Genomic DNA, 25,545 nt, shown 5'->3' with positions numbered 1-25,545 from the left:
ATTGAATCAGATTTTTCAACTTTACTATTTTTAAAAATCCAACACTTAATCGTTTGATAAATGCAGTTACACAGTGTTAAATGACTATAAAAATTAGCATATCCATGCCTAATTCTTCAGCAAAGACGGAATGGGAGGCAGTAATGTTACACACAGATAACCTTGCCTTTAAGTCAGTCACTACTCTTCTTGCTCAGAGGCTGTCATTGCCACCTGCAAGGCCAAATCCAAATTCCTCACCCCAGCATTCAAAGCCTTTAATGACTTGGCTACAGGGTACCTACCTAACCTTAAGTCCCACCACCCCCTAAACCTACCTTCCACTCTCCGAGCACACAGGCCTCTGGGCAGACCTTATGTCTGGGGTCTGGCCATTTCCACCTTCCTACCTGATACGAAGTCTCCTTTCATCTACAGGCTCTGGCTCGCCAAGGCCTACACTGGCGCTGTGATCCTCCAGCACTCCAGTCCACCGTGCTCTCACTCCACAGCCCCACACTCCTCCCCTCCCCAGACAGTCTCACCCACTTGCTGTTTTGCCCAGGGCCCCTTTCCCTTCCCACACGAGCTCTCTGGGGCCTTCTCCCTGCCCCAAGATTCTCCCAAGGGAGGCTCCCTGCCTGCCTCCATTCAGTCACGGGCTCTGTATTCAGTGTCTATTAGGGGTTTCGCGCCTGGGGTGAAACCAGGACCTCGACCCCACAGGACCCTTCCTCCCTTTACTCTCCCCAGCGCTACGGTAACCCTGAAGGGGTTCCCCCCACCACCACCCTCAGGGGCTCCGGCCACCCAAATCTCCCCTCTGCGGCCGGTCCCTCCTATCCGGCAGCGGGCCGCAGGGGTCGGCGGTGACTCACCGGAGGGCCGGCGGCCGGGGGGCCGGAATGCGCTCACTTCCTCGCCTCGCGCACCTGCCTGCTGGGCACTGCTGGAGCGCCGCCCGGCCGGGCCTCCGGCGGATGTTTTTTCTGTCCCAGCGCGCGCGCGCCAATCACCCCCTACTGGCCGCGCCCCCCCCCCCCCCCCCCCCCCCCCCCCGCAACTGGCATTCCCAACGGCCGCGGCCCCAGGAATCAGAGTTGGGCCCTAACCACTGACCTCTTCTACACATAAGCATACACACAGCAACCACAAGCGTGGCCTCGGGGCCCAAGCAGCTATAGAGACGCACACAAGAACGTGCACACCAACAGGAATGCAAGTGGATTCAACCAACACCTCTCCGACACGCCCCCCTCCCCCAAATTCTGTGAGAAGGATTCCGACTCAGCCCCCGGCTTTCTTTCTAGAAAGAAGCCCCCTACTCCTGCCCATATGCCTACCTCCTCTTCATTATAGGTGGCCCCCACTTCTGTCCCCATTACCTCACACACACACCAATCCCTACTGGGCCCCCTTTGCCTGCCGGCATCATCACCACCTTCAAGCTTCCTAGCTCCCCAGTCGTGTCTGCCCCCTACTGGGTCGGCTCCAGGTTGCAGGAGCAAAAGGCTTTCTGTGCCCCAGATTTCCAGGGTATCAGCAGGGCCCCCCTTCCCCAGAAAGGTAGCGGCAGAGCTACTGACCACTGACAAGATTTCTGGGCCCTTGTGCTAGAAAGGACTCCTAATCCACCTGCTCCAGCCAAGAGAGCAGTCCAGGGTCATGTTTCCCACACACCAGCCTACATCAAGGCACCCAGCTTCAACCATGAATTTTCTTTTTTCTCTTGGCACTCCTCTGAAATAGAAAAGGTATCAGACCTGACTAGGGTGAACATGTGGTACATATAGTTGGCATCTCCATCCACTTAAGCCATTACTTGGAAGAGGACAGATAGGGAGTCTGAGGTGGACAGACGAAGTTGTTTCTGAATGAAGAGGAGAGAGGCAGGGTGGCCCTCTAAAAAGGTCAGCCAGAAGTAGTTGTATCTGATCCACTGGGTGGCAGGGAATGAGACTCTTGCAGTAAAATGGACTGGAGACTTAGAAGGAAAAACAGAAGGTCAAAGTGGCCCTCCAGACAGGAAAGGAACAGCTAGAAAAAGGTCTTTGCAGTATGGCAAAGCGAAAGAAAGGTGTCATTAGTACCAAAGAGATGGCTGGCATTAGAGTGGTCAAATAGGAGAACTTGAGAGTTCACATGAGCGGGGATGGGAAGAAATGGATCAAAATCCTAATGAGAAAAGCAGGGGTCCCGATGTTACCTGGAAGGATGAGAAACTGACACCTTCTCCCAGGGCAGAAGTGAGGGTACTGACTGACCTAGGAAAAGTGGGTTTACCCCCAACACTTTTTTCTCAAACCAGAGGTAGTAAGGGTGACATGGAGCATGAATGCACAAAGGGCAGAAGTCTGTGATAGGAGATAGCAGCCCCCGACAGAAGTCCTCAGCTGTGCAGAGCTGCTCAATACCATTCAAACAAAGGAATGTCTCCCCATTTTATCTGAGCTTTAGCACCAACCACAGCAGCTACCATTTCCTGAGGCTCATGTGCCAGGGACAGTGCTAAAAGCATTACACGCATCATCTCATTTAAAGCCTCACAACAACCCTGAGTTAGTATTACTATCCCAATTTAAAGATAAGGAAAAGGGCCTAGAGAGTTGAAGTAGCTTGCCCAAGGTCACACAGCTCTTAAGTGGAATCAGGATCTGAATCCAAGTAGTCTGACTCTATAACCTACAGTCTTAATCACCCATCTTGGCGTTCTCCAGAGCCTGCAGGAAACCCAAAAGAGGACATCGAGGACTCCTCAATTCTCGTTCTTAGAGGAAACGGGGGCACCTCTGTGAAACCGGAGTGACTCATACCAGTAGAGTATTCAGAGATGTCCCTCTTTAAAAGAACTGTCCCCAGATAAGGGAAGATCTTGCATGTGCCGTATGTTTGGGGGTACCAAGCAATGGAAAGCGCATCCCCAGTAGGCTTGTGCAAAAGAGACACCCACCTCCTCATCTCAGAGGAGCACCCACATCTCTAGCATACTTCAGGGAGACTCTGCCCTAGGGTCTGAGAGAAACATTCCCCACTCCAGGTGTCGGTTCGCTCTCCTGGAGCCTCTGGCTGTCGCACCCTACTGCAGCTCCTGGGTTTGGCTGGAGTGCAGGATTAGCCATCCCCAGGAAATGCCTCCCTCCGGTCCAGGCAAGGATCCCAGCACACACACCCCTGGTGTGTATGTGTGTGTTGGGGGTGGGGGGGAATGCTTCCTCCTCTCCAGGTCAGGGAAGAGATGTGGGGACCACCTGGGGGCCCTTACCCCTCCCACCTCCTTGCTGGGGAAGTGCCCAGTCAGTGCCCCTTCCATGGCCACCTCCCTCCCCCTCGCTGTGCCGGGGCATGAATCAGCTCTCACAGCTTGTTAAAGCTAGACCTCTTGTTTTCATGCCCTCACCTCAGGAAACAGAGTTACAGCTTTTCCAGCTCTGCTCAGCAGGGGGCCAGGGTCCTCACTTTATAAACATCCCAAGCCTGTGAGAGCAGAGGGCAAGGAGATGGTGTGAGACAGGAGCCCAGGGGAGAAAGACAGAAACTAAGACTCAAGGAGAAAAACAAAGAAAAGCCAAAGAGACAAGACCAGAGTAGTCTGGAACAGAGGCCAAGAAGGGATCGAGAGGGCTGTGCTGCAGGAATGACCCTAATGATGCTCTGGTCTGGACAGGCGAAGGGAGTCCTGGGAAGCTGGGGGATCATCTGCTTGGTGATATCTCTGCTCCTCCAGCAGCCAGGAGTCCACAGCAAGTGCTACTTTCAAGCTCAAGGTAAAGCTGGGGGAGGTATTTGGAAAGGCCAAGGACAGAGGGAGTTGGGATGAGGGGGGCTTAGAGATGACCCTCTAACAGAAAACCCAGACTCCCTCCAGCTCGGAAATTGGAGAGACTAAATATGGAGGTGATGTGTACTTACTTTCTCCCACTGCAGACCACAAGTGATTTTTGTCTGCTACTACCACTCCCACACACACTAACATCTCCTGTTCTTCCCTAGCCCCCTGCCACTATGAAGGGAAATATTTTAGCCTCGGTGAGTCTTGGCTCCGCAAGGACTGTTTCCATTGTACCTGTCTGCATCCCGTCGGTGTGGGCTGCTGTGACACGTGAGTGACCACAGACTGCCAGGGTATAACCAGACTGTTGTGGTGGGAAAATGAACAGAATAGAGGTATGAGGCTGGCTGAACCTGAAGGTACCAACAAGAGTGAGAGAAAGAGAGAAGGCTGCAGGCTACGAAGTGAGGGATGTAGGGGGCGGTCTGGAGAGAAAATATTTCTGCTATGAAACGAAAAAATCCATATATGGCAGGCCAGGGCTTAGTCACAGGGAACAAGAGGGCACTAAAGACATGGGAAGAATGCTGGCAGAGAAGGAAAGTAGGGCAGGGATAAAGGGGGCCTTCACCATGCTGACTCCTTTCCCATGCTTTGCTTCCCCAGGTCTCAGCATCCCATCGACTTCCCCGCGGGGTGTGAGGTACGTCAGGAGGCAGGAACCTGTCAATTCTCCCTGGTGCAAAAATCTGACCCTCGGCTGCCCTGCAAAGGGGGAGGGCCTGACCCCGAATGGGGCTCAGCCAACACCCCTGCCCCTGGGGCCCCTGCTCCCCACTCCAACTAAACTCAACCGATCACCCTTCCGCTAACTGCCCACTGCTGCTGCCACTTCCAGGGAAACCACTAGCAGCTGCCAATTTATTCTGAATAAATAAATTAATGCTACAGCTAAAAGCCTGCCTCTCATTGTCCATGCCACTGGACCCAGGTGGGGAAAATGGGCCCTACTATAGAGTCCAGGTGCTGAGTTCTCAGTATCCTGAAGAAAGATAGCGTCGTGGTGAGTCAGTTTCAGATGGTTATGGTGCTGGTGCTGGGGCCTGGGGCTGCATATGAGGCCAGGGTAGGGCTGGTGGGCAGCACCTTGATTGGAAGGTCCCAGCTGAAGGTGTCTACGGGCACTTGCTCAGGCCCTGTCCAGGTGACAGGCTCAGGCTGTTCCAAGGGAGGTAGGAGCACCAACCCTGGTTCTCGCGATGTTACAAATTCAAAATGCAATCTCCACTTCAGGGACACTGTGGAAAAAAACAGATAAAGGTGGGGAGGCATTAGAAGGCAGGAGTAAAAACCAATGCAGGATATGGTTAGCAAATGGGGGGAAAAGTGGTATTCAGGAAGAAGAGAAGAAGTCACAGAGCTAGGATCAGGGATTTCTCTAAAGAAATCCAGTGTTAACCAGAAACATGTCAACAGGATAGCAAGGTCAAGCATCTAATAATCTAAGTGTGGAACAGTCAAGACTTGGTAGATTAAAGTAAACACGCTGGGGAATCAGACATCAGTACATCATAGGGTCTCAGTGGGTAGAGGCAGTGAAGGACATCTGTAAAGCTCTTAAGAATTTAGAAGTTAGTGCATCTAGGAAACAGACTGAATGTCTGAGAAAGTGTTACATGTCGGAGGCTGGGTGTGGGTATGTCCAAGAGTTTGTTAGGAATCAGGACCCATTACACTCTACCTAAATACAGCATTTTACTCCCCCCCCCCCCCCCCCCCACCGCCGATGATGGTCTGGGTCTCACCAATGGCTGTGCAGAAGCCTGGGGTAGAGCTGAGAGGGATGGGGAGGGAGAAGCTGGTTCTGGTTGTATGTAGGCAGGACTCTTGGTGCCGGGCATGAGTCACATGAGAGACAGAGGGGATACCCCCTGTCCTGCGGCGCCTCTGGTATTCAGGCTGTACACGTTCCTCAGTCTGTAAACTTACTGAAAACTGGGAGCAAGAAGAGAAGTGGTTGCTAGCAGGCACTTGAAAATAAGGACTCTAGGTGAGAGACTTGAGCCCAATCTCAAGCTATTTTACCAAAAGGACCCTGGGTGACCACACTATTCACTTCTACATACCACCCCTCTTTATGTAGGCCCTTCCTCCTTCCTCCCTAGCCCTCCAGGCCCAGCACCCCAAAATCCCCTTTCCTTCTCACCTGCAAACAAGCTACAGTTCCTTCCCCTAAGTTTAAGGTCCCCACCACATCCTCGCCGAGTCTGTATACAGATTTGAAGATGCCAAATGTCCCAACTTTTCCTCGGCCATCACTGATATTGTATAGATCTGGGAAGAATGGGACACTATGAGCCTGGAGTCCACACTGGGGAGTACCAAGGGCTGGGAGCCAGAGGCCAAGGTGGGGTTTTTCTTTATAATGTGGGATGAGTATCAGTGAATCCTCAAGAAGCATATGGCAATTAGAAAAATCTGTCAGAGACAGTAATAATATGGGGGTATGGGGGAGGGCAATTGTGAAAGGATTCTCACGGAGGCTGCGGCAGGATGTGGCAGCCATGAGACGCTCCCCAGCCAGCTCTGCTAGCCATGAATCCTTCTTCCCACCTTCATCCTCCTCCAAGAATGGACTAGATGGGGCTACAGCCTCATCCTGGGGAAACCGGATATCTTGAAGGCCTACAGAGAGAAGAGATGGAAAGGTAGTGCTAGGAGGGAATAGACAGTAGAGGTTAGGGTTTTAGACTCCAACCTGTGACGGCTGACGTTAAGGGGAGTCACATCCCAGGTACACATTTCAACCTAGTCTCCAGAAACCGCCCCCCACCCCCCAACTTGCACCTTTACTAAGACCAGGAAGCTTCCCTCCAGCCCCCCTCGCAGGCCCTCTACAGATCATTTCTGCTTTGGTGAGGTTCTTCCCCAGCCCTTCCCTCCAGGAATCCTTACTTACCTGTCAGCACAAGAACCCTCAGAGGGACCCTGAGTAAAGTGATGGGTGAGTTGACACGCTGGCAGCCAATGGTCAGTTTGTAGACATACTTGACTGACTGACCCCGAAAGGAGGGTGGTCCCTCTATGGGCAGCACTTCACTGTAGGAGTCTGGTTGGGAAGTAGTAGTCAGGCCAGCCAGAGGCAGCCAGAGAAGTCCTCCCTCCAGGAGCCTTAGAAGGCAATCCAGGGGTGGGAAAGAGATAGGCACTCACATGATTTGGACTCTCCAGGATCTAGCCTCAGATCACAGAAAAGGATTTTTGGTGGAGTGGAAAGGATACACTGACCCCTCTCACCTGAAAGAGACAAGAAAGACTGCAATTTAATGACCCACTGTCTAGGGGCGCCTGGGTGGCTCAGTCGGTTAAGCATCGGACTTCGGCTCAGGTCATGATCTCATGGCTAGTGAGTTCGAGCCCCGCGTCGGGCTCTGTGCTGACCGCTCAGAGCCTGGAGCCTGTTTCAGATTCTGTGTCTCCCTCTCTCTCTGACCCTCCCCCGTTCATGCTCTGTCTCTGTCTCAAAAACAAATAAACATTAAAAAAAAAATTAAAGGGGCGCCTGGGTGGCGCAGTCGGTTAAGCGTCCGACTTCAGCCAGGTCACGATCTCGCGGTCCGTGAGTTCGAGCCCCGCGTCAGGCTCTGGGCTGATGGCTCAGAGACTGGAGCCTGTTTCCCATTCTGTGTCTCCCTCTCTCTCTGCCCCTCCCCCGTTCATGCTCTGTCTCTCTCTGTCCCAAAAATTAAAAAATAAACGTTGAAAAAAAAAATTAAAAAAAAAAAAATTAAAAAAAAAATGACCCACACTGTCTAGTACTAGGTGAAACTAGCACAGCAAGTGGGGGCAGCCCAAAGTAAGCTACCCTTATTTTCTTGTTGTAAGATACAAACAGTCATATACCCCCAAAACAACAATTACATTCCCCAACATTCCCAATATGACAGAAACTATAAGGACCCACTAGAACAACTTAACAAATTCACTCTCAGGTGACAATGACTCCACCCCCTTCCAAAGGCAAATGCCCATCTTTAACCTCGGTGTGGTAGAAAGACAGTCTGGCTCTCAGGCTGGACGTCTGGCTGACTGGAGTCAGGGGGAGGTAGTGCTACTCGACTCTCACTGGCATGGAACTGGCAGTGGATTTGGGCACTGGCCCAGGCCAAAGCCTCACTATGGGAAGAAGAAAAGAAAGCATCAGAGGGGAGCTCCTGACCTCACAAATGCTCTCCCAAACTCCCCCCACCCCCTCACACCATCTGAGGAGACCAACATGGTGAAGTGGCTGTCTTAGGGATCGGGGAATCCTGAACCTCAAAGAGAATCCATTAAAAAGAAGTATACTGTGGGTAAAATGGAAATGGGGAAGGGGAGAAGGGAGCGTGGAGGGCTCTGTCAACCACACGTTCAGTTCAACAGCCCTTTCCTACAATGAGAGCGCAATGAGCAAGAGGGTGGTGGTGTGCTACAGGGCAATCTGAGCTCTGGCTTAGCACCATAGAAACCAGGCTTCCTCCCAGAACAACCACCTCCTTCAGTATCTGCATCCCCACCTGGATGCAGAAGTGGCTGTGGGGGGCAGGGGGTTGGTGACTGTCACCACACACTCCAGCGCCTCCCCCGCCAGGAACACAGGACCTCGGCTCAGCTCTGCTACCACTTCAATCATGGCAGCTCCGGAATCAGATCTAAAAGGAAACAAGGGGGGTCAAAGGTCAGTACCATGGCAGGGAGGGGCGTCTGCGGAGAACCTTGGGGCCAGGACAGAGGAGACCAGCGGCCACCAGCACGGTGTCTAAGTGAAGCGCCTGGCTTTGGGGTGCGGGAAAGTGGATGGCAAGTACGGGTAGCAGCTGACCCAGTAGGGGCAGGACGTCTCTCTGGGTTCCAGACCCCCGCCCCTCTCAGTACCGAGTTAGTCCCCCTACCTCCCGGAACCCCCAAACCAGCCTCCCCAACCTCCCTCCAGGCTCCAGGTCCCAGCCCAACGCCACGACCGCCCGTCACCTCGTGCCCTTAGCCCGGGCACCTCACATGGTCGAATACCCGGTCTCGGCACACCGAGGCCCTCACCTGCCCGCCTTTCCACGACCGGGCCAAGTGCGTGGCGGCGTCCGCGGCAGAGGCGGGACTTCCCTTCAGCCCCCCTTCCCCACCGAGCGCCTTCCGACCGGAAACGCCCGGCTGATCGGACCGGAAGGGGCTCGGGTTGTCCCGCCGCCTTGGGTCACCTTCCCACAGGCTGGCACCCGGGCGCAGGCGCTGTCCCAGACGCCAACCGGCGGGACCCGGCGCCCTACCCAGGGCGGGGTGGGGCCTGGCGCCACGGCCCGGAGACGGGGCTCAGGCGGCCGCAAGCTCCCAGGCCGGTCCCGGGGGCGGTTCCTTGCGGGCTGGCCCCCGGGGCTCCTCCCCTTTCCGCGGGCTCAGTCGCCCTTTGGCTGGGCAAACTAATCACCGCGGCCCAATGACGACGAGACCCGATCCTTCCCTCCCAGGACCCAGAGAGAAGACCGAGGGGGAGCCCGAGGCGGCTTTATTGCTGTCGCCGCCAACGCCGCTGCAGCAACAGCTCCCAGGCTCCACGGAAACACTAGCTCACCTCGGCTTTCCCCAGCGCCTGGCCCTCCGAGACGACACCTAACAACCACCGCCGCCCGCATCTGGACTTGCCTAGAGAGATACTTTGTACCCAAAGACTTGGGACCCGGGACCATCGAGGCCGTGGGGACCCAGGATCCTGAGAACATGGGAACCGGCGTCCCAGCCTCGGAGCAGACTAGCTGTGCCAAAGGGGACCCACAAGTTTATTGCCCTGATAATGCTGGAGGCACTGAGGCTGGGCAGGTTACAGACTGCGACAGCCCTGAAGACAATCGGCCCCTAAGTGAGCCGGGCTGCAGCAATCCGCAGGACTGTGGGCAACTGATGGCTTCTTATGAAGGCAAAGCTAAGGGCTACCAGGTGCCTCCCTTTGGCTGGCGCATCTGCCTGGCTCATGAGTTTGCAGAGAAGAGGAAACCCTTTAATGCCAACAACATCTCCCTGAGCAACCTGATAAAGCATCTGGGCATGGGCTTGCGGTGAGTAGATCCCATTGCCTAGAGTACTTTAGGTTTCACTTTGTTCCAGCACAAGATTTCCAGCAGAGGTGAGAAAGGGTGAGAAAGCAGGTGGGTGCCTTGTTCCAGTCAGTTGGCCCCTACCCCCAACATATTCTAAGCCTGTGGTTTGGAGCGCCGGTGAGACCGGGTCACATCTCTGCAACCCCCTTCCTCCCAGAAACTTGTCTTTCTAGTAGGAAAGAGCAGGAACATCTTGGGCCTGCAGTCATCCTTTCCCATTTAGGCTCCATCTCACTCCTTTTCCAAAGACTTCCCTTTGGCATTTGCTATACTTTGTAGCAAGGCGGGAAAGGATAGTCTGTCTACTATGGTACAGACACAATGTTGTTTTATTCCTTATTCCAAAGGGGCGAGTTCTCAACCTGATTCCCCTGAGTAACTGGGGTGTTCTGTCTGCCTCATTTAAAAGGCACACCACATTACAGTCCCAACACCCATTGGTTTCTTTCAAGCTTTAGCTCTAGGGAGTGGGTGACAGCCTGCCCGCTCTCACCCTAAGGAGAGGGGTGTGCTGTTCACTTTATTCTGAGATAGACAATCCCTGATACAAAAAGCAGAGATCTCTGGCCAGAGAGGCACTGCCATAAGTGTCCCTAGAGCTCTAAGTAATATAGTCTTCCAAGGCCTGCTCTGGTACCCCTTCCCCCAAGGGTTGCAGACACCCCACGAGCTTATCCTGAGCTGTAGAACTCCTTTAGATCCTTACAGATCCCCACTGAGTTCAGAAGCTAGTGATGAGAAGCCAAGACCTATTAACAGGAACAGGTGGATATGAGGACAGAAAGCATCACCCTTAGGTCATTCTGAGTCAATCCACAAAGTAAACACAGCTGGGGATGGCGGAATAAAGGTTAGAAAACCCAGCTCTAACAGCCTCTAAAGTAGGGGACCCTTCCCTTTCAGTCAGTGCTGTAGGGCTGGGTTGGGAGCACATTTACCTTACCCCAGCCCAGCCCTAAGCAGTGGGAAGGGCCTGACGCTGCCTGGGTATCTGGCTCCTCTGCTAGTTCCTGTGGGTGGCCTGTACTAAAGAACAATCATCCCTCCAGGTTACTTCAGAAACTGACTCAGCCCAACTCTGACCCCCAGAGCTCTGGGTCAAAATAAGATCTGAGGGCTAGAGTACTGAGAGAAGCACAATGGGACGCATGTGGTAGGACACTGAGATCAAGAACGGGTAGGCCTCCTAGCCCCTCAGCCCCTAAGTGTGAGCTGAGTCAGAGGCCTGAAGCTGTGTTCAGCCCCCTGAACCTTGGCTCCACATGCCAGGATAGGGTGGAGATCATTGTCATGGGGCTTTTGGAATGGGATGAGGTCCTGCACTGAGGAGAAAGCAGGGGTGAAACAAGGAACAATTAATTGTGAATGATAATTCTTAAATTGGGGCTGAAATAAGGGAGAAGGCCAAATGGGTCAGGAATGGCCAGCTGCTAAATTAGGGGAATGAGAGATGAACCCTAAGAGGAGACCAAACTGGAGGTATGCTGATCAGGAGTTGCAGTAAGGCAGAGTTCTCTTGGCCTCATTGTGGTGACTCAGTTTTGATTGCTCTCCCTTCCAGCCTGAGTCCATTCATTCAATACATGTTTACTGAGTGCTTGTTCTACACCAGATACTCTTTTATTAGGCTTACCTTCAGATCTTGCATTTCTCCCTCACTGCCCTAATCCCTGCTATAACCTCCCCCCCTTCTCCATTCCTTTATGGCCTCTAGTTTCAAAGTCCAGTTCCCTCTAAGCTGGCAAAGAGGACCTTCTGCTTTCCCATCATCTCATCCTTTGTCTTCCTCCTTCCCCCCCCTTCCCCCTTCTCCCAGAATGTACCCTCCCTATTCTCTAATCACATTTCTCCTCCCCTTGCTCCTCTTCATGTTCACCTGTGTAGTGCCCCACTGTTTGTACATTCACTGGTAAGTTCAGCAAATAATCTACAGACTGCAGACCATGTGCCCTGCCCTGTGCTTAAAGCTGTGGTAATAATCAGCTAGTCTTTGTCACTATCCCTTTCCCCAAGAAATTTAAAAGTGTGTCAGACTCGTGTGAGAAACACTGAAAGAACAAGACAGCATCTGATTGGGAGTTCAGATAGCGTATGTGCAAGTAACAGTAATACCTGACACAGGTACCCTATGGCTTTCCTATTTATAATGTTATTTGCTCTTTCAACCATTCCACGAAATAGGCAGGGCAGGAGGTACCCCATTTTGTAGATGAGGAAACTGAGGCTTAGAGAAGTTGTTTACCCAATTACATAGTTACAAGTGGTGTGCTTTGAACAATAGGTATAAAATGGCTGGCTAGGGAGGAGAATAGAATTGGGAGAGTCTGGTGGGACAAGGGTCGCTTAGTGATGACCCACTCTGAATGGGAATCTGTAGGACTTAAGATTGGAAGAGAGGCTGAAACCAATGTCAGCGCCTTGAATCCCAAACAAAACCATTTGCTTATTGGATATAGAGCTATGACAAGACCAGGAAATCCCCAGGTAGGGATTTTTAGGCTTTACTAGGATACTATGAGAGAGCAAACTCAGAAACCTTACTATTTAAATGCTGAAGTTTTAAAGACGACTTAAAAGGTTATGCCCCAAAATGTAAACACTGGTTGTCTATGGGTGGGATTTTTTCCTCTTCCATCTAGTATACTGTACAAATTTTCATCTTTCACAATCAGGAAGAAAAATAGTCACTTTAAAAAGAAGAAAGTGGGGTGCTTTGGTGGCTCAATAGGTTGAGCATCCAACTCTTGGTTTTGGCTCAGGTCATGATCCCAGGGTTGTGGGATCCAGCCCCATGTTGGGCTCTGTGCTGAGTGTGGAGCCTGCTTGGGATTCTCTCTCCCCCTTTCTCTCTGCTCCTCCCCACCCTCTAGAAAATAAGAAGAAAAAGAAGAAGAAGAAGAAGAAAGTTATCACAGCAGACTGTTCCCATGGTGGGCGGGGGGGTGTAGTCAGGGAAACAAAACTGGCCCTCTCAGCACCTCAGGCAAAGCTCCTGAACTAAAGCCAAGCAGTGGTAGTGGAGTTACAGGTGAGGCATGGTCAGAAGCTCCTGAGGAGAATAAAGAGGAGAAACAAAGATAGTCCCATGCTGTAAGCTGGGGTGACTGAGAAGAGTAGGGGACCTTGAACTATAGAGAAGTGAAAAGGAAGAGAGATTTGGAAGTGAAGGGAATGGTCCTTGGCAGCCATGTAACTGGAAGTTACAACTGGGTGACCAGAGAGAGGCAGGGGATTGCAGCCCAGGAGATACCGCCCACTGCCCCTTCCACTCACACTGCCTCTTGCTCCTCAGGTATTTGCAGTGGTGGTACCGGAAGACCCAGGTGGAGAAGAAAACACCTTTCATTGACCTCATCAATTGTGTACCCCTGAGACAGATCTATGGTGAGTCTACCCCAGCTCTGCTCTGCACAGAGAGGGCCCAGCCTCTGGGTCTACTGCAGAGCTAGGCAAGAGGCGTCCAGTTTTTGCAAGTTGCACAGCCCCTTTCCCTGGGTTTTTTTTCCTCCAGCTTTACTGAGCTATACTTGACATAAAACACTGTGTAAGTTTAAAGCATACAGTGTGTTGATCTGATATCCCCAGGGTTTTTAGAGGAACTCATCTTTATAGTCTAGAAAGTGAGGAATGGGCTTCTTTTCCTCTTCCCATGTCCCACTAACCATCCTGATTCTATCTTTAGGTTGTCCTTTGGGTGGCATCGGGGGAGGCACTATCACTCGAGGTTGGAGAGGCCAGTTCTGTCGTTGGCAGCTCAATCCTGGAATGTACCAGCACCAGACAGTCATTGCTGACCAAGTAAGAACGAGGAGGTGAAGGAGAGTCCAGGACAGTACCCCAGACCAGGAAAAGCCTCTTGGCCAGTGTAGGATGTAGAAATTAGATGTGCACATGATTCAGTCCAATAAGTATTTTCACGATGCTTCCCATGTGCCCACCCTTGTGCTAGGATATACTAGGAATGAGATACTCCCAGAGCACATGTTTCTTAAAAGAGTAAACAGCCCCAGCACCTTCATGCCCTCTATTTCTCTAGTAAATGGCTCCTACCTACTTTGCTGCCCCAGCTCCACTAGCTCAGCCAGTCCCCAGCCAGGGGGAGCAGGGAATTTCCAGATCCCTTAACCTGGTTAAAAGAACATTCAGTAGTACCAGAAGGGAAAACAAACCCAAAAGTTTATAAATGCATGGGGAAAAAAGATGTGTAGGGTACCTACTCTTCACCCTGATTGGCTAGCCTTCAGCTAGAGGTCAGCTCCTCTGCTGGTGATCACTCCTCTGGTGGTCTCCCTGGCTGAGGGCCTGGGAAGTCCCTCCTGTCTCAGGCATAGATCTCCTTTTTTCCCTTTTCTGAAGCTTCATTTCTTTTCCCTCTGTTCCTTCATCACATCTGGACCTTCAGTTGCCAGAGGCATCTAGTCTACCTTTCATCATCTCTCTCCAGCAACCTTATATGTGCAGTTGTCCACCACATTCCCATTTCCTGTCTGAGGGATGCTTCCAGCTTTCAGCTCATCTTCAAAGAAAAAATGACTAGCAGACCTTGAGTCCAATTAATGGCAATGCCCTTCCTAGTTCAGGTTTACCAACCCTACCCAATGCCCCAAGCTTCCTCTCTGGCTCATCCATTAGGTATCCTGAGGGGAAGTGCCTTCCGGAATCGTGACTCGAGTTAAAGTAATTATTGCATGCTTAACATGTACTAGAGATTGTGCTATGCATTTTGTATGATATTTAATATTTAAAGACAGTCCTACAAGGTAAGAACCATTATTACACCCATTTTATAGATAAGGAAACTGAGATCCAAAGAGATTTAGTAACATGCCCAAGGTCACATGGTTGGTAAATGGAAGCTCTGGGATCCAGAACCAGCTCTCACTGTGGTTCAAAGCCCATAGTCTTAGCCACTTAGCCAATAATTTGTGTACAAATTATTGTACACATACATTAAAATTTGTCAGGCATACTTTGAAGCAAGGGAAGAAAGATTAACCCCTTATAGCCCATATACTCCAAAAGCTTAAATTTTTTTAGGGCAATAGGACTTTGAGAAAATGGAGACTGTGAGACCACCTAAGAACCAAAATAAGAGGGATAGATAGTATGCTGAGAAAAAAGGGACGTTGCTCTAGACTTTCCTCATGCTCTCCCTACACGTGCCAACTCTGCCTGTCTCTGATGTGGAGTCATAATTGGAGAGGGGGACCTCAGTGACCTGGAGAGGGCCCTGCCTTCAAAAAACCCACAGAGCAGTCAGGGAGTCAGAATGTAAACAAAACCATTATAACATGCTAAACTAGAGGGGTAGGGGGACACACAGGAGAATGACTCACTGCTTGCGGAGAGGAGATGGCATTTGACCTAGGCCTTGAAGGATGAGAGGTTTCACCAGATGGAGAATGAGCAGGAGCAAAGGCATGGAGGAGGAAATGTAGTTAGTGTGTTCAAGAAACAGTGAGTATTCAATATGACCAGAATATTAAGTGCTTGAACAGTAATGAGTCTGATAGGCAGGGAGAGGCCAGATCAAGAAGGGCCCTCAAAGCCAGGAAGAAGAATTTAGACTTTAGCCTGAGGGCCATGGGGAGTCACTGAAACATAACCACAGACTAACATGTCTTGATTTGCCTGTAAGAAAGATCCTCTGATACCAGATGGCAAGAGGCAGAGCATAAAAGCAGAAATGGTGAGGGTGCTAAGACCACCATAGTAAGAAGGGAGAGGAAGCCTGGGAGAAGAGAGGAGGCAGGACTTGGTGGTGACTCACCACTGGGGGAGAGGTCTGGGGGATGAGTGAGGCTGTGGTGCAATGATAACCACTGCAGGCTCTGAAAGGGGACGGGAGACTAGTTTGAGGTGCCTGTGGTTACCCCATCCAGCCTATCTGCCTTCTTGGTTTAGTTCACAGTATGCTTGCGTCGGGAAGGGACGACTGTGTACCAGCAAGTCCTGTCTGTGGAGCGCCCAAGTGTCCTACGCAGCTGGAACTGGGGCCTGTGTGGGTACTTTGCATTCTACCACGCCCTCTATCCCCGAGCCTGGACTGTCTATCAGCTTCCTGGCCAGAATGTCACCCTTACCTGTCGCCAGATCACACCCATCTTGCCCCATGACTACCAGGTGAGGCTCCCACTATGTTTCCTCCATTGCCCTCCCTTCCCTGAGATCTGTCTCTGCTGGAAATTCCATGATCTGTGAAAGACATCATGCCGGTTTTCCAGGATCTCCGCTCAGTTGGTAAGACAGCCTGCTGGAAATCTGGGGAGATGCAAGTGGAAACAAAAGAGAGTCTACTGGGGGCAGGGAGTAATATTTGAGCCAGGTCCTTGGTACGGAGGAGTGGGGCCAGGAGGCGCTACACTGGGACCATCTGAGTCTGATCTTTTGCTCCCAGGACAGCAGCCTGCCTGTAGGAGTCTTTGTGTGGGATGTGGAAAATGAAGGGGATGAAGCCCTGGACGTGTCCATCATGTTCTCCATGCGGAATGGACTGGGGGGTGGAGATGATGCCCCAGGGGGATTGTGGAATGAGCCCTTCTATCTGGAGCGTGATGGGGAGACTGTACAGGGGCTGCTGCTGCATCATCCAACTCTTCCAAACCCCTACACGATGGCTGTGGCTGCACGACTCACGGTATGGAAGAGCCCGCCCTAGACCTTAGTCCGCAAACCCCTACCCTCAGCCTGGCCCCTGAGCCCACCCCATCTCGCCAGGGTCTCTTCATTTCCTCATTTCCTGAATCCCATCCTCACTACAGCCCTTAAGCCTCTAGAACTTGGAGGTGGGAATTATAATGGGAACTGGAGAGTTAGTCCAAAGCCAGCATACTTGTGGAGCTTCCCCTCAGTCTTTGGCCCCCTAACAGGCGGATACCACGGTAACCCACATCACAGCCTTTGACCCTGACAGCACTGGGCAGCAGGTGTGGCAAGACCTACTTCAAGATGGACAGCTGGACTCCCCTGCTGGTGACGGGGGGGGGTTTGATAGGGAGGTGGTGGGAAGAGAGGTTGTCCCTGTCTTGGGAGGAGGGGTGAGAGCCCTGGTCATGAATAGGCCTTATTCCCATATTAGGGATCCTTGGGGCTGAAGAGGATGCCTATGCCAATTTCTCTTGTGCTTCCCTCAGGCCGAAGCACCCCCTCACAGAAAGGAGTAGGCATTGCTGGGGCTGTGTGTGTTACGGGCAAGCTGCCACCTCGAGGCCAGTGCCGCCTGGAGTTCTCGCTGGCTTGGGATATGCCCAGAATCATGTTTGGAGCTAAGGGCCAGGTCTACTACAGGTGAAGGGATCAAAAGAATTCAGGGATCCAAGGTGCTGGAGCTCTGACCTGGAGCCCGAGTTCTCATTCCTTCCCTTTCCATCCCAGACGGTACACAAGGTTCTTTGGCCGCGATGGTAATGCAGCTCCCACCCTTAGCCACTATGCGTTGTGCCGATACACAGACTGGGAAGAGAAGATCTCAGCTTGGCAGAGCCCGGTATTGGACGACAGGTGTGAATGGGGCCTCTCTTACCCTTCTCCTGGGCACTCACACTCCAAATGGGACTCCTTGGTTCAATCTCCACCCACCACAGTCAGCAGAGTTGGGCTGGGATTCACTTGGTGCCCCCCACTCTGCAGAACTCCAAAATCCTTCCCTTCCTTGGAGGTCCACGTTCATTAGAGCATTCCCTCCTCCTGACTCCCCAGATCCTTGCCTGCCTGGTACAAATCTGCGCTGTTCAATGAACTATACTTCCTGGCTGATGGAGGCACAGTATGGCTGGAGGTTCCTGAAGACTCCTTACCAGAGGAGCTGGTGGGAAGCATGTGTCAGCTCCGCCCCATCCTCCAGGAGTATGGTCGATTTGGCTACCTTGAAGGTACAGGCTGGTGGTGGACTGCAGTACAGCAGGCCGAATCCATGGGGCCAGTTAGTGCCCTGCCAGAAGGCAGGATGGTGGGTTTTGCCTCCCCCAGGGGATTGGTTGGAATGAGGGGCTTAAGTGGCGGGTGTGGAGTATGACAGTGCCCCATCCCCAGCTCAAGGACAAGCTAGGGAGGGGACTTGGAGGGGAAGCAGGAATTCTGGAGACAGTGTGTCTCCCTCCTTCCTCCAGGCCAGGAATATCGCATGTACAACACATATGACGTCCACTTTTATGCTTCGTTCGCCCTCGTCATGCTCTGGCCCAAACTCGAGCTCAGCCTGCAGTATGACATGGGTATGGGTCCCTTTTGTTCCCTTTCTGCCCTTTTAGCTCCCCACACCCACAAATCTTTTTGGTCCCTGAGATTGTCTCCTTCCTCCTCTCTACCCAACATGTCCACATCCTGCTTACTGGTTCCCCTCTAGGGTCACAAACAGTTCTGTGCCCCACCTCAAGTCTGCCCATTCACTACTCCCGCCCCCAATTGTATGTCTGCTCCGCCAGCTCTGGCCACGCTCAGGGAGGACCTGACACGGCGACAATACCTGATGAGTGGGGTAATGGCACCTGTGAAAAGGAGGAACGTCATCCCCCATGATATTGGGGACCCAGGTAAAAATTCCTCCAGCCCTGAGTTTGCTTCCCTCCCTCAACTTTTGTACCCTCTACCCAACCCACCAATGCAAATCAGTCAGGTTTCCTCCCCTCCCACAGATGACGAGCCATGGCTCCGGGTCAATGCGTATGTGGTCCACGATACCGCTGACTGGAAGGACCTAAACCTGAAGTTTGTGCTGCAGGTTTACCGAGACTATTACCTGACGGGTGACCAGGGCTTCCTGAGAGACATGTGGCCTGTATGTCTGGTAAGACATGCATGGGCAGTGGCCAGTGTGCCCAGGGCATGACTGGTGTTTGGGGAGAACCCAGCTGGCTATTGTGTCGCTCCTTAGTATCCATCTAGGTCTTCAGTATCTTGGTCCCTCTCTAGGCCGTGATGGAGTCTGAAATGAAGTTTGACAAGGACCAAGATGGACTCATTGAGAATGGAGGCTATGCAGACCAGACCTATGATGGATGGGTCACCACAGGCCCCAGGTTGGAGAGTAGGGACTTCTAGGGTACCTGAGGTGGGGAACTGGGCACCAAAGAATTGTGGGCTCAAGGAAGAATGACTCATTGCTTGTTATGCATGGGAGTGGCTGGAGCTGCCAGTCTGACCTCCAAATCCGTGTCCCTGATCAGTGCTTACTGTGGAGGACTGTGGCTGGCAGCTGTGGCTGTGATGGTTCAGATGGCTGTCCTATGTGGGGCACAGGATGTCCAGGATAAGTTTTCTTCCATCCTTAGACGAGGTCAAGAAGCCTATGAGAGACTACTATGGAATGGTGAGTTGGATGAGCCTAAGGAGACCTAAGGCAGCTATGGGGACACAAGGAGCCTTATTTTGTCTTCCTGTACTCCAGGCCGCTATTACAACTATGATTGCAGCCCTCCACCTCAGTCCTGTAGCATCATGTCTGACCAGTGTGCTGGCCAGTGGTTCCTGAGGGCCAGTGGTCTAGGAGAAGGAGACACTGAGGTGAGAAAGACTAGGAAGAGGAGCCAGAGAGGAAGTTGGTTTTTTTCTGGAGGTGGGAAGCAAATTTAAGGAAGCGTGTCTCTGCCTTTACCCCTCTAGGTATTTCCTACCCCTCACGTGGTCTGTGCTCTCCAAACCATCTTCGAGTTCAATGTCCGGGCCTTTGCAGGAGGAGCCATGGGGGCTGTGAATGGGATGCAGCCCCATGGTGTTCCTGACAGATCCAGTGTCCAGTCTGATGAAGTCTGGGTGGGTGTGGTCTATGGGTTGGCAGCCACCATGATCCAGGAGGTAATACACTCCCTTTCCATCTCTCTACCATCTGTACCTTGGGCTGGCAAACTTGATCAGCCATCAGACCTCTGTAGGGCCTGACCCATCTGGAAGACCTCTCCCTTTTCCCTGGCATGCCTTCCATTTCCTGCCTCAGTCTTCTGCCTACGGATCATGTTTGTTTCTACCACAAGCTGAGAACTCCCTGAGGGGAGAGACCCTACTGTCTCCATCTGTCCAGCTTAAGTGGCTACTCAGGGATTGCCGAGTAATGTGACTGACATCTCTTCCTACAGGGCCTGACTTGGGAAGGTTTCCAGACAGCTGAAGGCTGCTACCGAACTGTGTGGGAGCGCCTGGGCCTGGCCTTCCAGACCCCTGAAGCATACTGCCAGCAGCGGGTATTCCGCTCATTGGCCTACATGCGGCCGCTGAGCATCTGGGCCATGCAGCTGGCCCTGCAGCAGCAGCAGCATAAAAAGGCCTCCAGGCCGATAGCCGAACAGGGCACAGGACTAAGCACAGGGCCTAAACTTGGACCAAAGGAAGCCATGGCAAACCCAAAGTGAGCTCTCTGAACTGTCGGAGAGAGGCTCTAACAGCCCAGCCTCCAGCCTGGCCTTTCCTCTTCACCCCTCACCCCACCAATCTCCTGCAGCCCTGAGCCACCAAGACAATCATGCCCCTACCCTTCTCCCTACCCAATCGCGCCAGTAAAGAGGGGTTGAGGGTGACCCAGGAGTCAGAATCACTTATTTATTTCTTCCCTCACCCAATCCCCTCACTGCATGAAATGATTGAGGAGGTTAGTTGACTCCCCCAGGCCCATTCATGGGGTGGCAGACATACATGGGTATAAATAAAAGACCCAGAAAGCCAGTGAAGTGTGATGTGTTTGAACTCCCAGGCTTCCTGACAGGACACGGGGGCTCAGGCTAGCCCTCTCCCATTCCTTTTATTTGGACACAGACTAGGAACTCTGGGCTCTGGCTTAGCCCCCCCCCCCCCCCCATATCCTCACATCTAGCCTGAATATCTGCCCTGTAAGATAACAGATGTGGGGCTGTGAGTAGGGAGCCATCCCCCTTCTCTTGTGAAGTTTGCGGGCAGGGGAAGGACTGGACCTGAGCAGGGGGACTTTGGGGAGGGGACAGGAAGTGGCAATGTCAAGGCAGGCTCGGCACCAGGAGCCTGAGGCATCTGTCTCAGCACACAGCAAGAGTTGCCGAGAGCCTGGAGCTCCTGGTCTGAGCTGTCCTTTGGTACCTCTGACTGCAGGGCAGGCAGCTCCAGCTGGTGAGGATCCTCGCTGGAGAGGGCACGAAGCTGGCGGGACAACACTAAGGAAACAAAGACTCTTAAAAGGGCAGGCCAGGCTTTCCCCCAGCCCTTCTTTAATGGCATCCTCCAGCCTCTCACCTCCATGCTCAGTTGGCAGGCTCCCCCTTGTGTCAGAGGAGTACATAGCAGGTAGGACGAGGAGACAGAAGGAAAAAAGTAGGACCTGGAGAACAGGAAAAAGAAAATGAAGAAGAGCTCTAGGTTGTACCCCTATGGCTGCTGCTGAGAAAAGAATCTCTCCTGCCGTCACCATCCTCACCAAGACACAGGTGCTGCTGCTGCTGGTTTTGTTGGATATCTGAATCACCATGGCCTGGAGTCTCCTCAGCTGGTCCAGAAGGGACCTAGAAGGGGGGGCGAGTGGGGGGAGACCATGAGCAGCCCCTGGCTGGGCACCCTGAGATACAATGAAACCCTCCTTGTTAAGTCCACTCCTCCATCTGCACCAAATTGTCCCTTTTGCTTTTTGTCCTATTTTGCAAATGACCTCTTCCTCTCTGTGGACAAAATGCCTGAAATTCCTCATTAAACACCTTTCTGGGGCACCTAGGTGGCTCGTTTGGGTGTCCAGCTCTTGGTTTCGGCTCAGGTCATGATGCCAAGGTTGTGGGATCAAGTCCCATGTTAGGCTCCGTACTGAGCATGGAGCCTGCTTAAGATTCTCTCCCTCTGCCCCTCTCCCCTGCTCACACTCTCTCTCTAAAAAAAAAAAAAAAAAAAAAAAAAAGAACATTTTGATTTTGGACAAAAGATAAGCCCCTTTCCGTCCTGCCCAGACTTAAACTCCTTTGCAGATACATTCAGCGGTTCTACACTGACTGATCAGCTATGCACATAATCCTCACCAGGCATTCTATGTTCTCTACCTTCTGGCTCAACTTCCTATGTTAAGGTTCCAGCCAGACTGAACTATGCTGTGTTCTTTCTGCCTAGAATGCTCCCTACCCCCACCCCAGAATCTTACCTACTATCAAATGTGATCTGTCCCACAGGGTCTTTCTTACTCCTTCCTCTCTCTTTTTGGATACTTATCCTTAGTTACTTGTGAATTTGTTCCCTGTTACTATGAGCTGCTTGGAATCATCCACTTAAGGGCAAGCACCAGACCTTGCATGTGGGCGCTGCCCAGTGAGAAATCCAGTGTGGAGCAAGGGAAAGAGTACAACAGCATAAAACGGGAGGAAGAAGGAACTGATGTTAGAGAGTTGCTTACGAATTCTGTTCCTCCAGGAGCTGTACTTTGTTCTGTAGCTCCAGATTCTGGGCTGTATATTTCAAGACTCTGAGGGAATAACAGGATATGAGGACATGGACTGTATCCCCCCCATCTTTGAACCCCAACACTTCCAACTACCTCTGTTCCCACCCCTTGGATCCCTCTCCCTTTTGTACCTGCTTTCTAAGCCTCCCATATACAGCCGCTTCTTCCTGCGGCTCTCTTGAGCAGACTTTTTGTTTCTAATCTTCCTCCGCACTCGTGTCAAAATTTGTTCCTCCATCTAAGAGAAGACAGGGAAAAGAGATCTCATTAGAGGAACATTGGACCAAAGAGTTGGAAGGCAACTAAGTTCAGTCTTTTCAATGCAGGAATCCCTTCTACAGCTTCCCTGGCCAATAGGCACTTGGCTTCTGTCTGAATGCCTCTGAAGACCTAGGGTTAACGCCCTCACAAGCCAGACAATTTTTAACAATTTTATTAATTAAAAAAAAGATCTTTCTTATACTAAGCCAACATCTGTCTCTATAGTTTCTATCAACTGGACTTACTTAGGATCTACCTCCGAGACCAGAGAGAATGAACAGTCTTTAACTGTTTTAAGGCATTTACTGTTTCTTCAGAGTTAAAAAAAAAAATCTGGGCAAAATTTAACTCATCATCTTCCCTCAGGATGGACTGCATCTTCTTAATATATGTCAAACATAGGTTCAAAACTAGACACTAAAACGTGCTCTGGGGGTATAAAGGAGAGCAAGATGGTCACTGACCTTCTAGAGGCAACACCTCCATTGATAGAGCCTTCAAACCCCACTCACTCTCTTAGTCATCTCAAACTGGTAACTCTTCTTGTACTTTTAAGAAATTAAAATTCTCGGGGCGCCTGGGTGGCGCAGTCGGTTAAGCGTCCGACTTCAGCCAGGTCATGATCTCGCGGTCTGTGAGTTCGAGCCCCGCGTCGGGCTCTGGGCTGATGGCTCAGAGCCTGGAGCCTGTTTCTGATTCTGTCTCCCTCTCTCTCTGCCCCTCCCCCGTTCATGCTCTGTCTCTCTCTGTCCCAAAAATAAATGTTGAAAAAAAAAATTAAAAAAAAAAAAAAGAAATTAAAATTCTCAGGGAAGCTGGGTGGCTCCATCACTTAAACATCCAACCTTTGTTTTCAGCTCAGGTCATGATCTCACAGTTTGTGAGTCAGAGCTCCGAAATGGGCTCTGCACTGACAGCATGGAGCCTACTTGGGATTTTCTTTCTCCCTTTCTCTCTTCCCCTCCCCCGCAAAAAATAAATTAAAAAAATTTTTTTAAGAAATTAAAACCCAACCTTTCTATCAATGAGTGTTGATTTCACAATAGTACTATGGTACTGTGCTTATAAAGTTGACCCTCATCACTTAAAACTTAAAACTTGGGATTTTACAATTATTCTCCCCATACTACTTCATCCAGCCTTGAGGAATTCTTGATGAATTCTAAAACTTAATTCTGCCATTCAGCTATCAGTGGGTTACCCTGAAGCCAGTGAAATCCAAGTGTCAGGGCCCCTTGCTTGTACAGTCCTTTCCAGGTCCCTATACTAATGTTGCACTGATGGTTTGAATTCTTCTCTGTTAAAGAGAACACCAAAGGGCAGCTGGGTGGCTCCCTCAGTTAAGCTTCTGATTTAGGCTCAGGTCACGATCTCATGGTTTAGGAGTTAGAGCCCCATATCGGGCTCTCTGCTGTCAGCACAGAGCCTGCTTCAGATCCTCTGTCACCCCCTTGCTCTGCCCCTCCCCTGCTGTTTTTTTCTCTCTCAAAATAAACTTTAAAAAAAGGGGGGGGGGGGCGCCTGGATGGCTCAGTTGGTTAAATGGCGCAGGTCATGATCTTGTGGGCTCTGTGCTAACAGCTGGGAACCAGAAGCCTGCTTGGGATTCTGGGTCTCCCTCTCTCTCTCTGCCCCTCCCCCACACACTCAAGCAAGCAAGCACACGCGCTCTCTCTCTCTCAAAAATAAACTTTGAAAAACTTTAACAAAAAGAGGGGCACCTGTGTGGCTCAGTCAGTTGGATGTTTGACTTCAAGGTCATGATCTCACGGTTCATGAGTTCAAGCCCTGCATCGCGTTCTGTGCTGACAGCTCAGAGCCTGGAGCCTGCTTCAGATTCTGTGTCTCCCTCTCTCTCTGCCCCTCCCCTGCTCATACCCTGTCTCTCTCTCAAAAAGATAAACGTTAAAAAAATATTTTAACTTAAAAAATTTTTAAAAAGAACACCAAAATTTGTGAAAGCCTCACAAAACCAGGATGTGACTCTGCATCCACCATATTAACTACAGGCTCCAGCTTCCTATTAGCAACAAATTTGGTAAATTTTCTAATCTCAGTCCTTCCTGATATAAAATTAACAGAACCAGCCTACTTGGGACTCACAACCCCCACCTCCAGCCTTCACTCCACCAATGGGAGTCTTACCTTAGTAAGAGGAAGTGTCCCAGGCAGAGTAAGCCCCTCCTTCTCCAACAGCCTCTTCTCCTCATCTGTCAGTATCAGCCTAGCAATCCCCTGGGGTTACCAGGAGGTGGGTAGCAGAGTTGCAAGGGGGTGTCAGAAAGGAATGTGCAATGTGGGCATAATCCCGCCGGTAAATCAAGTCAAGTACCTGTTCCGCCGGCTCCTCCACATGGAGTGGAGTCGTCTGGGCCCCCTCTTTTCCATACTTCCCACCATCTGCAAAAGGGAAAATATAAAAAGCCAGGCCTACGAATCCTCCCCTCCCCCTAAACTTCATTTATTTCAGACTCACCTACATCTATAGAGACATGTTGCTGTGGGAGAGAGTAGGTGTGATCATGGTGGACAAGACAGGAATCAGAGGAGCTGAAAACGTTCAACGACGTTGGGGGACTCAGCAGGGAGATCAGGAAATCCTCTACCTCCCATTCATTCAGTGCCTGCACAGGGTTCAAAGGAACAAGCCTTGACCTATCACTACCTCCTGCCTCATTGACGTCCTCCCCACAACCTCCCGCCCGCCCTGCGCCAACCCGACTCACAGCTCCCACCCACCTCGGAAAGCGGCTGCTCTGCCCCCAAATCTCCGCTTTCTTCTAGCAGGAAGTCCAGCAGCTCCTGGTCACCCAAGTCCAATGCCAGCTCCATACCGGATATCTACGGGAAGGATGGACAAAAACACAAAAGCTCACCCCTCCACCTGTCCACAACTCCGGACCCGTCGCTGTCAAACCACACCAGCCCCCAAGACTCGATTCTCCCCAACTTCCAACACAACGGAAGTGACGTGACTACCCCCGAGGCATTCGGGATTTGGAGTTTCCTTTGACGCGGAAATGGCATGGAAG

The 25,545-nt window shown here is 51.5% G+C and overlaps 4 protein-coding genes across 5 annotated transcripts; 2 read left to right on the top strand and 2 right to left on the bottom strand.

The window, feature by feature from the left end:
- Positions 1 to 3,613: 3,613 nt before the first annotated feature.
- On the top strand, positions 3,614 to 4,705 carry LOC122474970 (microseminoprotein, prostate associated). The gene is made up of 3 exons (XM_043566415.1): positions 3,614 to 3,743; positions 3,970 to 4,078; positions 4,415 to 4,705. Exons 1-3 carry the CDS (start codon positions 3,614 to 3,616, stop codon positions 4,593 to 4,595), a joined length of 420 nt encoding a protein of 139 aa, XP_043422350.1. The 3' UTR covers positions 4,596 to 4,705.
- Positions 4,641 to 9,286, bottom strand: RGP1 (RGP1 homolog, RAB6A GEF complex partner 1). 2 transcript variants are annotated; one of them, XM_043566403.1, is made up of 9 exons: positions 8,825 to 9,286; positions 8,305 to 8,439; positions 7,788 to 7,924; positions 6,962 to 7,045; positions 6,708 to 6,857; positions 6,287 to 6,433; positions 5,955 to 6,082; positions 5,554 to 5,743; positions 4,641 to 5,046 (listed from the first exon to the last, which is right to left on the bottom strand). In XM_043566403.1, exons 2-9 carry the CDS (start codon positions 8,418 to 8,420, stop codon positions 4,823 to 4,825), a joined length of 1,176 nt encoding a protein of 391 aa, XP_043422338.1. In that variant the 5' UTR covers positions 8,421 to 8,439; positions 8,825 to 9,286; the 3' UTR covers positions 4,641 to 4,822. The 2 variants fall into 2 exon arrangements, with proteins under 2 accessions (XP_043422338.1, XP_043422339.1); XM_043566404.1 differs by having other exon boundaries at positions 8,759 to 9,252.
- GBA2 (glucosylceramidase beta 2) lies at positions 8,383 to 20,529 on the top strand. Its single transcript, XM_043566398.1, has 18 exons — positions 8,383 to 8,465; positions 9,250 to 9,834; positions 13,169 to 13,260; positions 13,559 to 13,674; positions 15,781 to 15,999; positions 16,274 to 16,513; positions 16,746 to 16,848; positions 17,010 to 17,163; positions 17,251 to 17,376; positions 17,575 to 17,747; positions 17,985 to 18,089; positions 18,300 to 18,407; positions 18,510 to 18,661; positions 18,787 to 18,893; positions 19,041 to 19,183; positions 19,262 to 19,377; positions 19,477 to 19,668; positions 19,947 to 20,529. Exons 1-18 carry the CDS (start codon positions 8,419 to 8,421, stop codon positions 20,217 to 20,219), a joined length of 3,051 nt encoding a protein of 1,016 aa, XP_043422333.1. The 5' UTR covers positions 8,383 to 8,418; the 3' UTR covers positions 20,220 to 20,529.
- Positions 20,393 to 25,491, bottom strand: CREB3 (cAMP responsive element binding protein 3). Its single transcript, XM_043566405.1, has 9 exons — positions 25,253 to 25,491; positions 24,990 to 25,137; positions 24,846 to 24,913; positions 24,659 to 24,748; positions 22,384 to 22,490; positions 22,205 to 22,273; positions 21,251 to 21,335; positions 21,070 to 21,154; positions 20,393 to 20,990 (listed from the first exon to the last, which is right to left on the bottom strand). Exons 1-9 carry the CDS (start codon positions 25,343 to 25,345, stop codon positions 20,674 to 20,676), a joined length of 1,062 nt encoding a protein of 353 aa, XP_043422340.1. The 5' UTR covers positions 25,346 to 25,491; the 3' UTR covers positions 20,393 to 20,673.
- Positions 25,492 to 25,545: the final 54 nt, after the last annotated feature.

The sequence above is a fragment of the Prionailurus bengalensis genome, chromosome D4, assembly GCF_016509475.1.
Source record: "Prionailurus bengalensis isolate Pbe53 chromosome D4, Fcat_Pben_1.1_paternal_pri, whole genome shotgun sequence".
Classification (NCBI taxonomy): domain Eukaryota; kingdom Metazoa; phylum Chordata; class Mammalia; order Carnivora; family Felidae; genus Prionailurus; species Prionailurus bengalensis.
The sequence above is the reverse complement of the archived record's forward strand: the minus strand, read 5'-3'. Positions and strand labels throughout refer to the sequence as shown.

Excerpts from the sequence above, each read along its gene's own strand:
- CREB3 (XM_043566405.1), bottom strand. The coding sequence starts at position 25,345 with ATGGAGCTGGCATTGGACTTGGGTGACCAGGAGCTGCTGGACTTCCTG. Across the intron at positions 24,914-24,989 it reads ACATGTCTCTATAGATGTAG|ATGGTGGGAAGTATGGAAAA; the intron begins GTGAGTCTGAAA and ends TCCCTTTTGCAG. Across the intron at positions 22,274-22,383 it reads ATGGGAGGCTTAGAAAGCAG|AGTCTTGAAATATACAGCCC; the intron begins GTACAAAAGGGA and ends TTATTCCCTCAG.
- RGP1 (XM_043566403.1), bottom strand. The coding sequence starts at position 8,420 with ATGATTGAAGTGGTAGCAGAGCTGAGCCGAGGTCCTGTGTTCCTGGCG. Across the intron at positions 7,046-7,787 it reads TGTCTTTCTACCACACCGAG|GTGAGAGGGGTCAGTGTATC; the intron begins GTTAAAGATGGG and ends TGTCTCTTTCAG. Across the intron at positions 5,744-5,954 it reads GAACTGTAGCTTGTTTGCAG|TTTTCAGTAAGTTTACAGAC; the intron begins GTGAGAAGGAAA and ends TCTTGCTCCCAG.
- LOC122474970 (XM_043566415.1), top strand. The coding sequence starts at position 3,614 with ATGACCCTAATGATGCTCTGGTCTGGACAGGCGAAGGGAGTCCTGGGA. Across the intron at positions 3,744-3,969 it reads GTGCTACTTTCAAGCTCAAG|CCCCCTGCCACTATGAAGGG; the intron begins GTAAAGCTGGGG and ends GTTCTTCCCTAG. Across the intron at positions 4,079-4,414 it reads GGTGTGGGCTGCTGTGACAC|GTCTCAGCATCCCATCGACT; the intron begins GTGAGTGACCAC and ends TTGCTTCCCCAG.
- GBA2 (XM_043566398.1), top strand. The coding sequence starts at position 8,419 with ATGGCAGCTCCGGAATCAGATCTAAAAGGAAACAAGGGGGGTCAAAG. Across the intron at positions 18,408-18,509 it reads CCATGATATTGGGGACCCAG|ATGACGAGCCATGGCTCCGG; the intron begins GTAAAAATTCCT and ends CCCCTCCCACAG. Across the intron at positions 19,378-19,476 it reads TAGGAGAAGGAGACACTGAG|GTATTTCCTACCCCTCACGT; the intron begins GTGAGAAAGACT and ends TTACCCCTCTAG.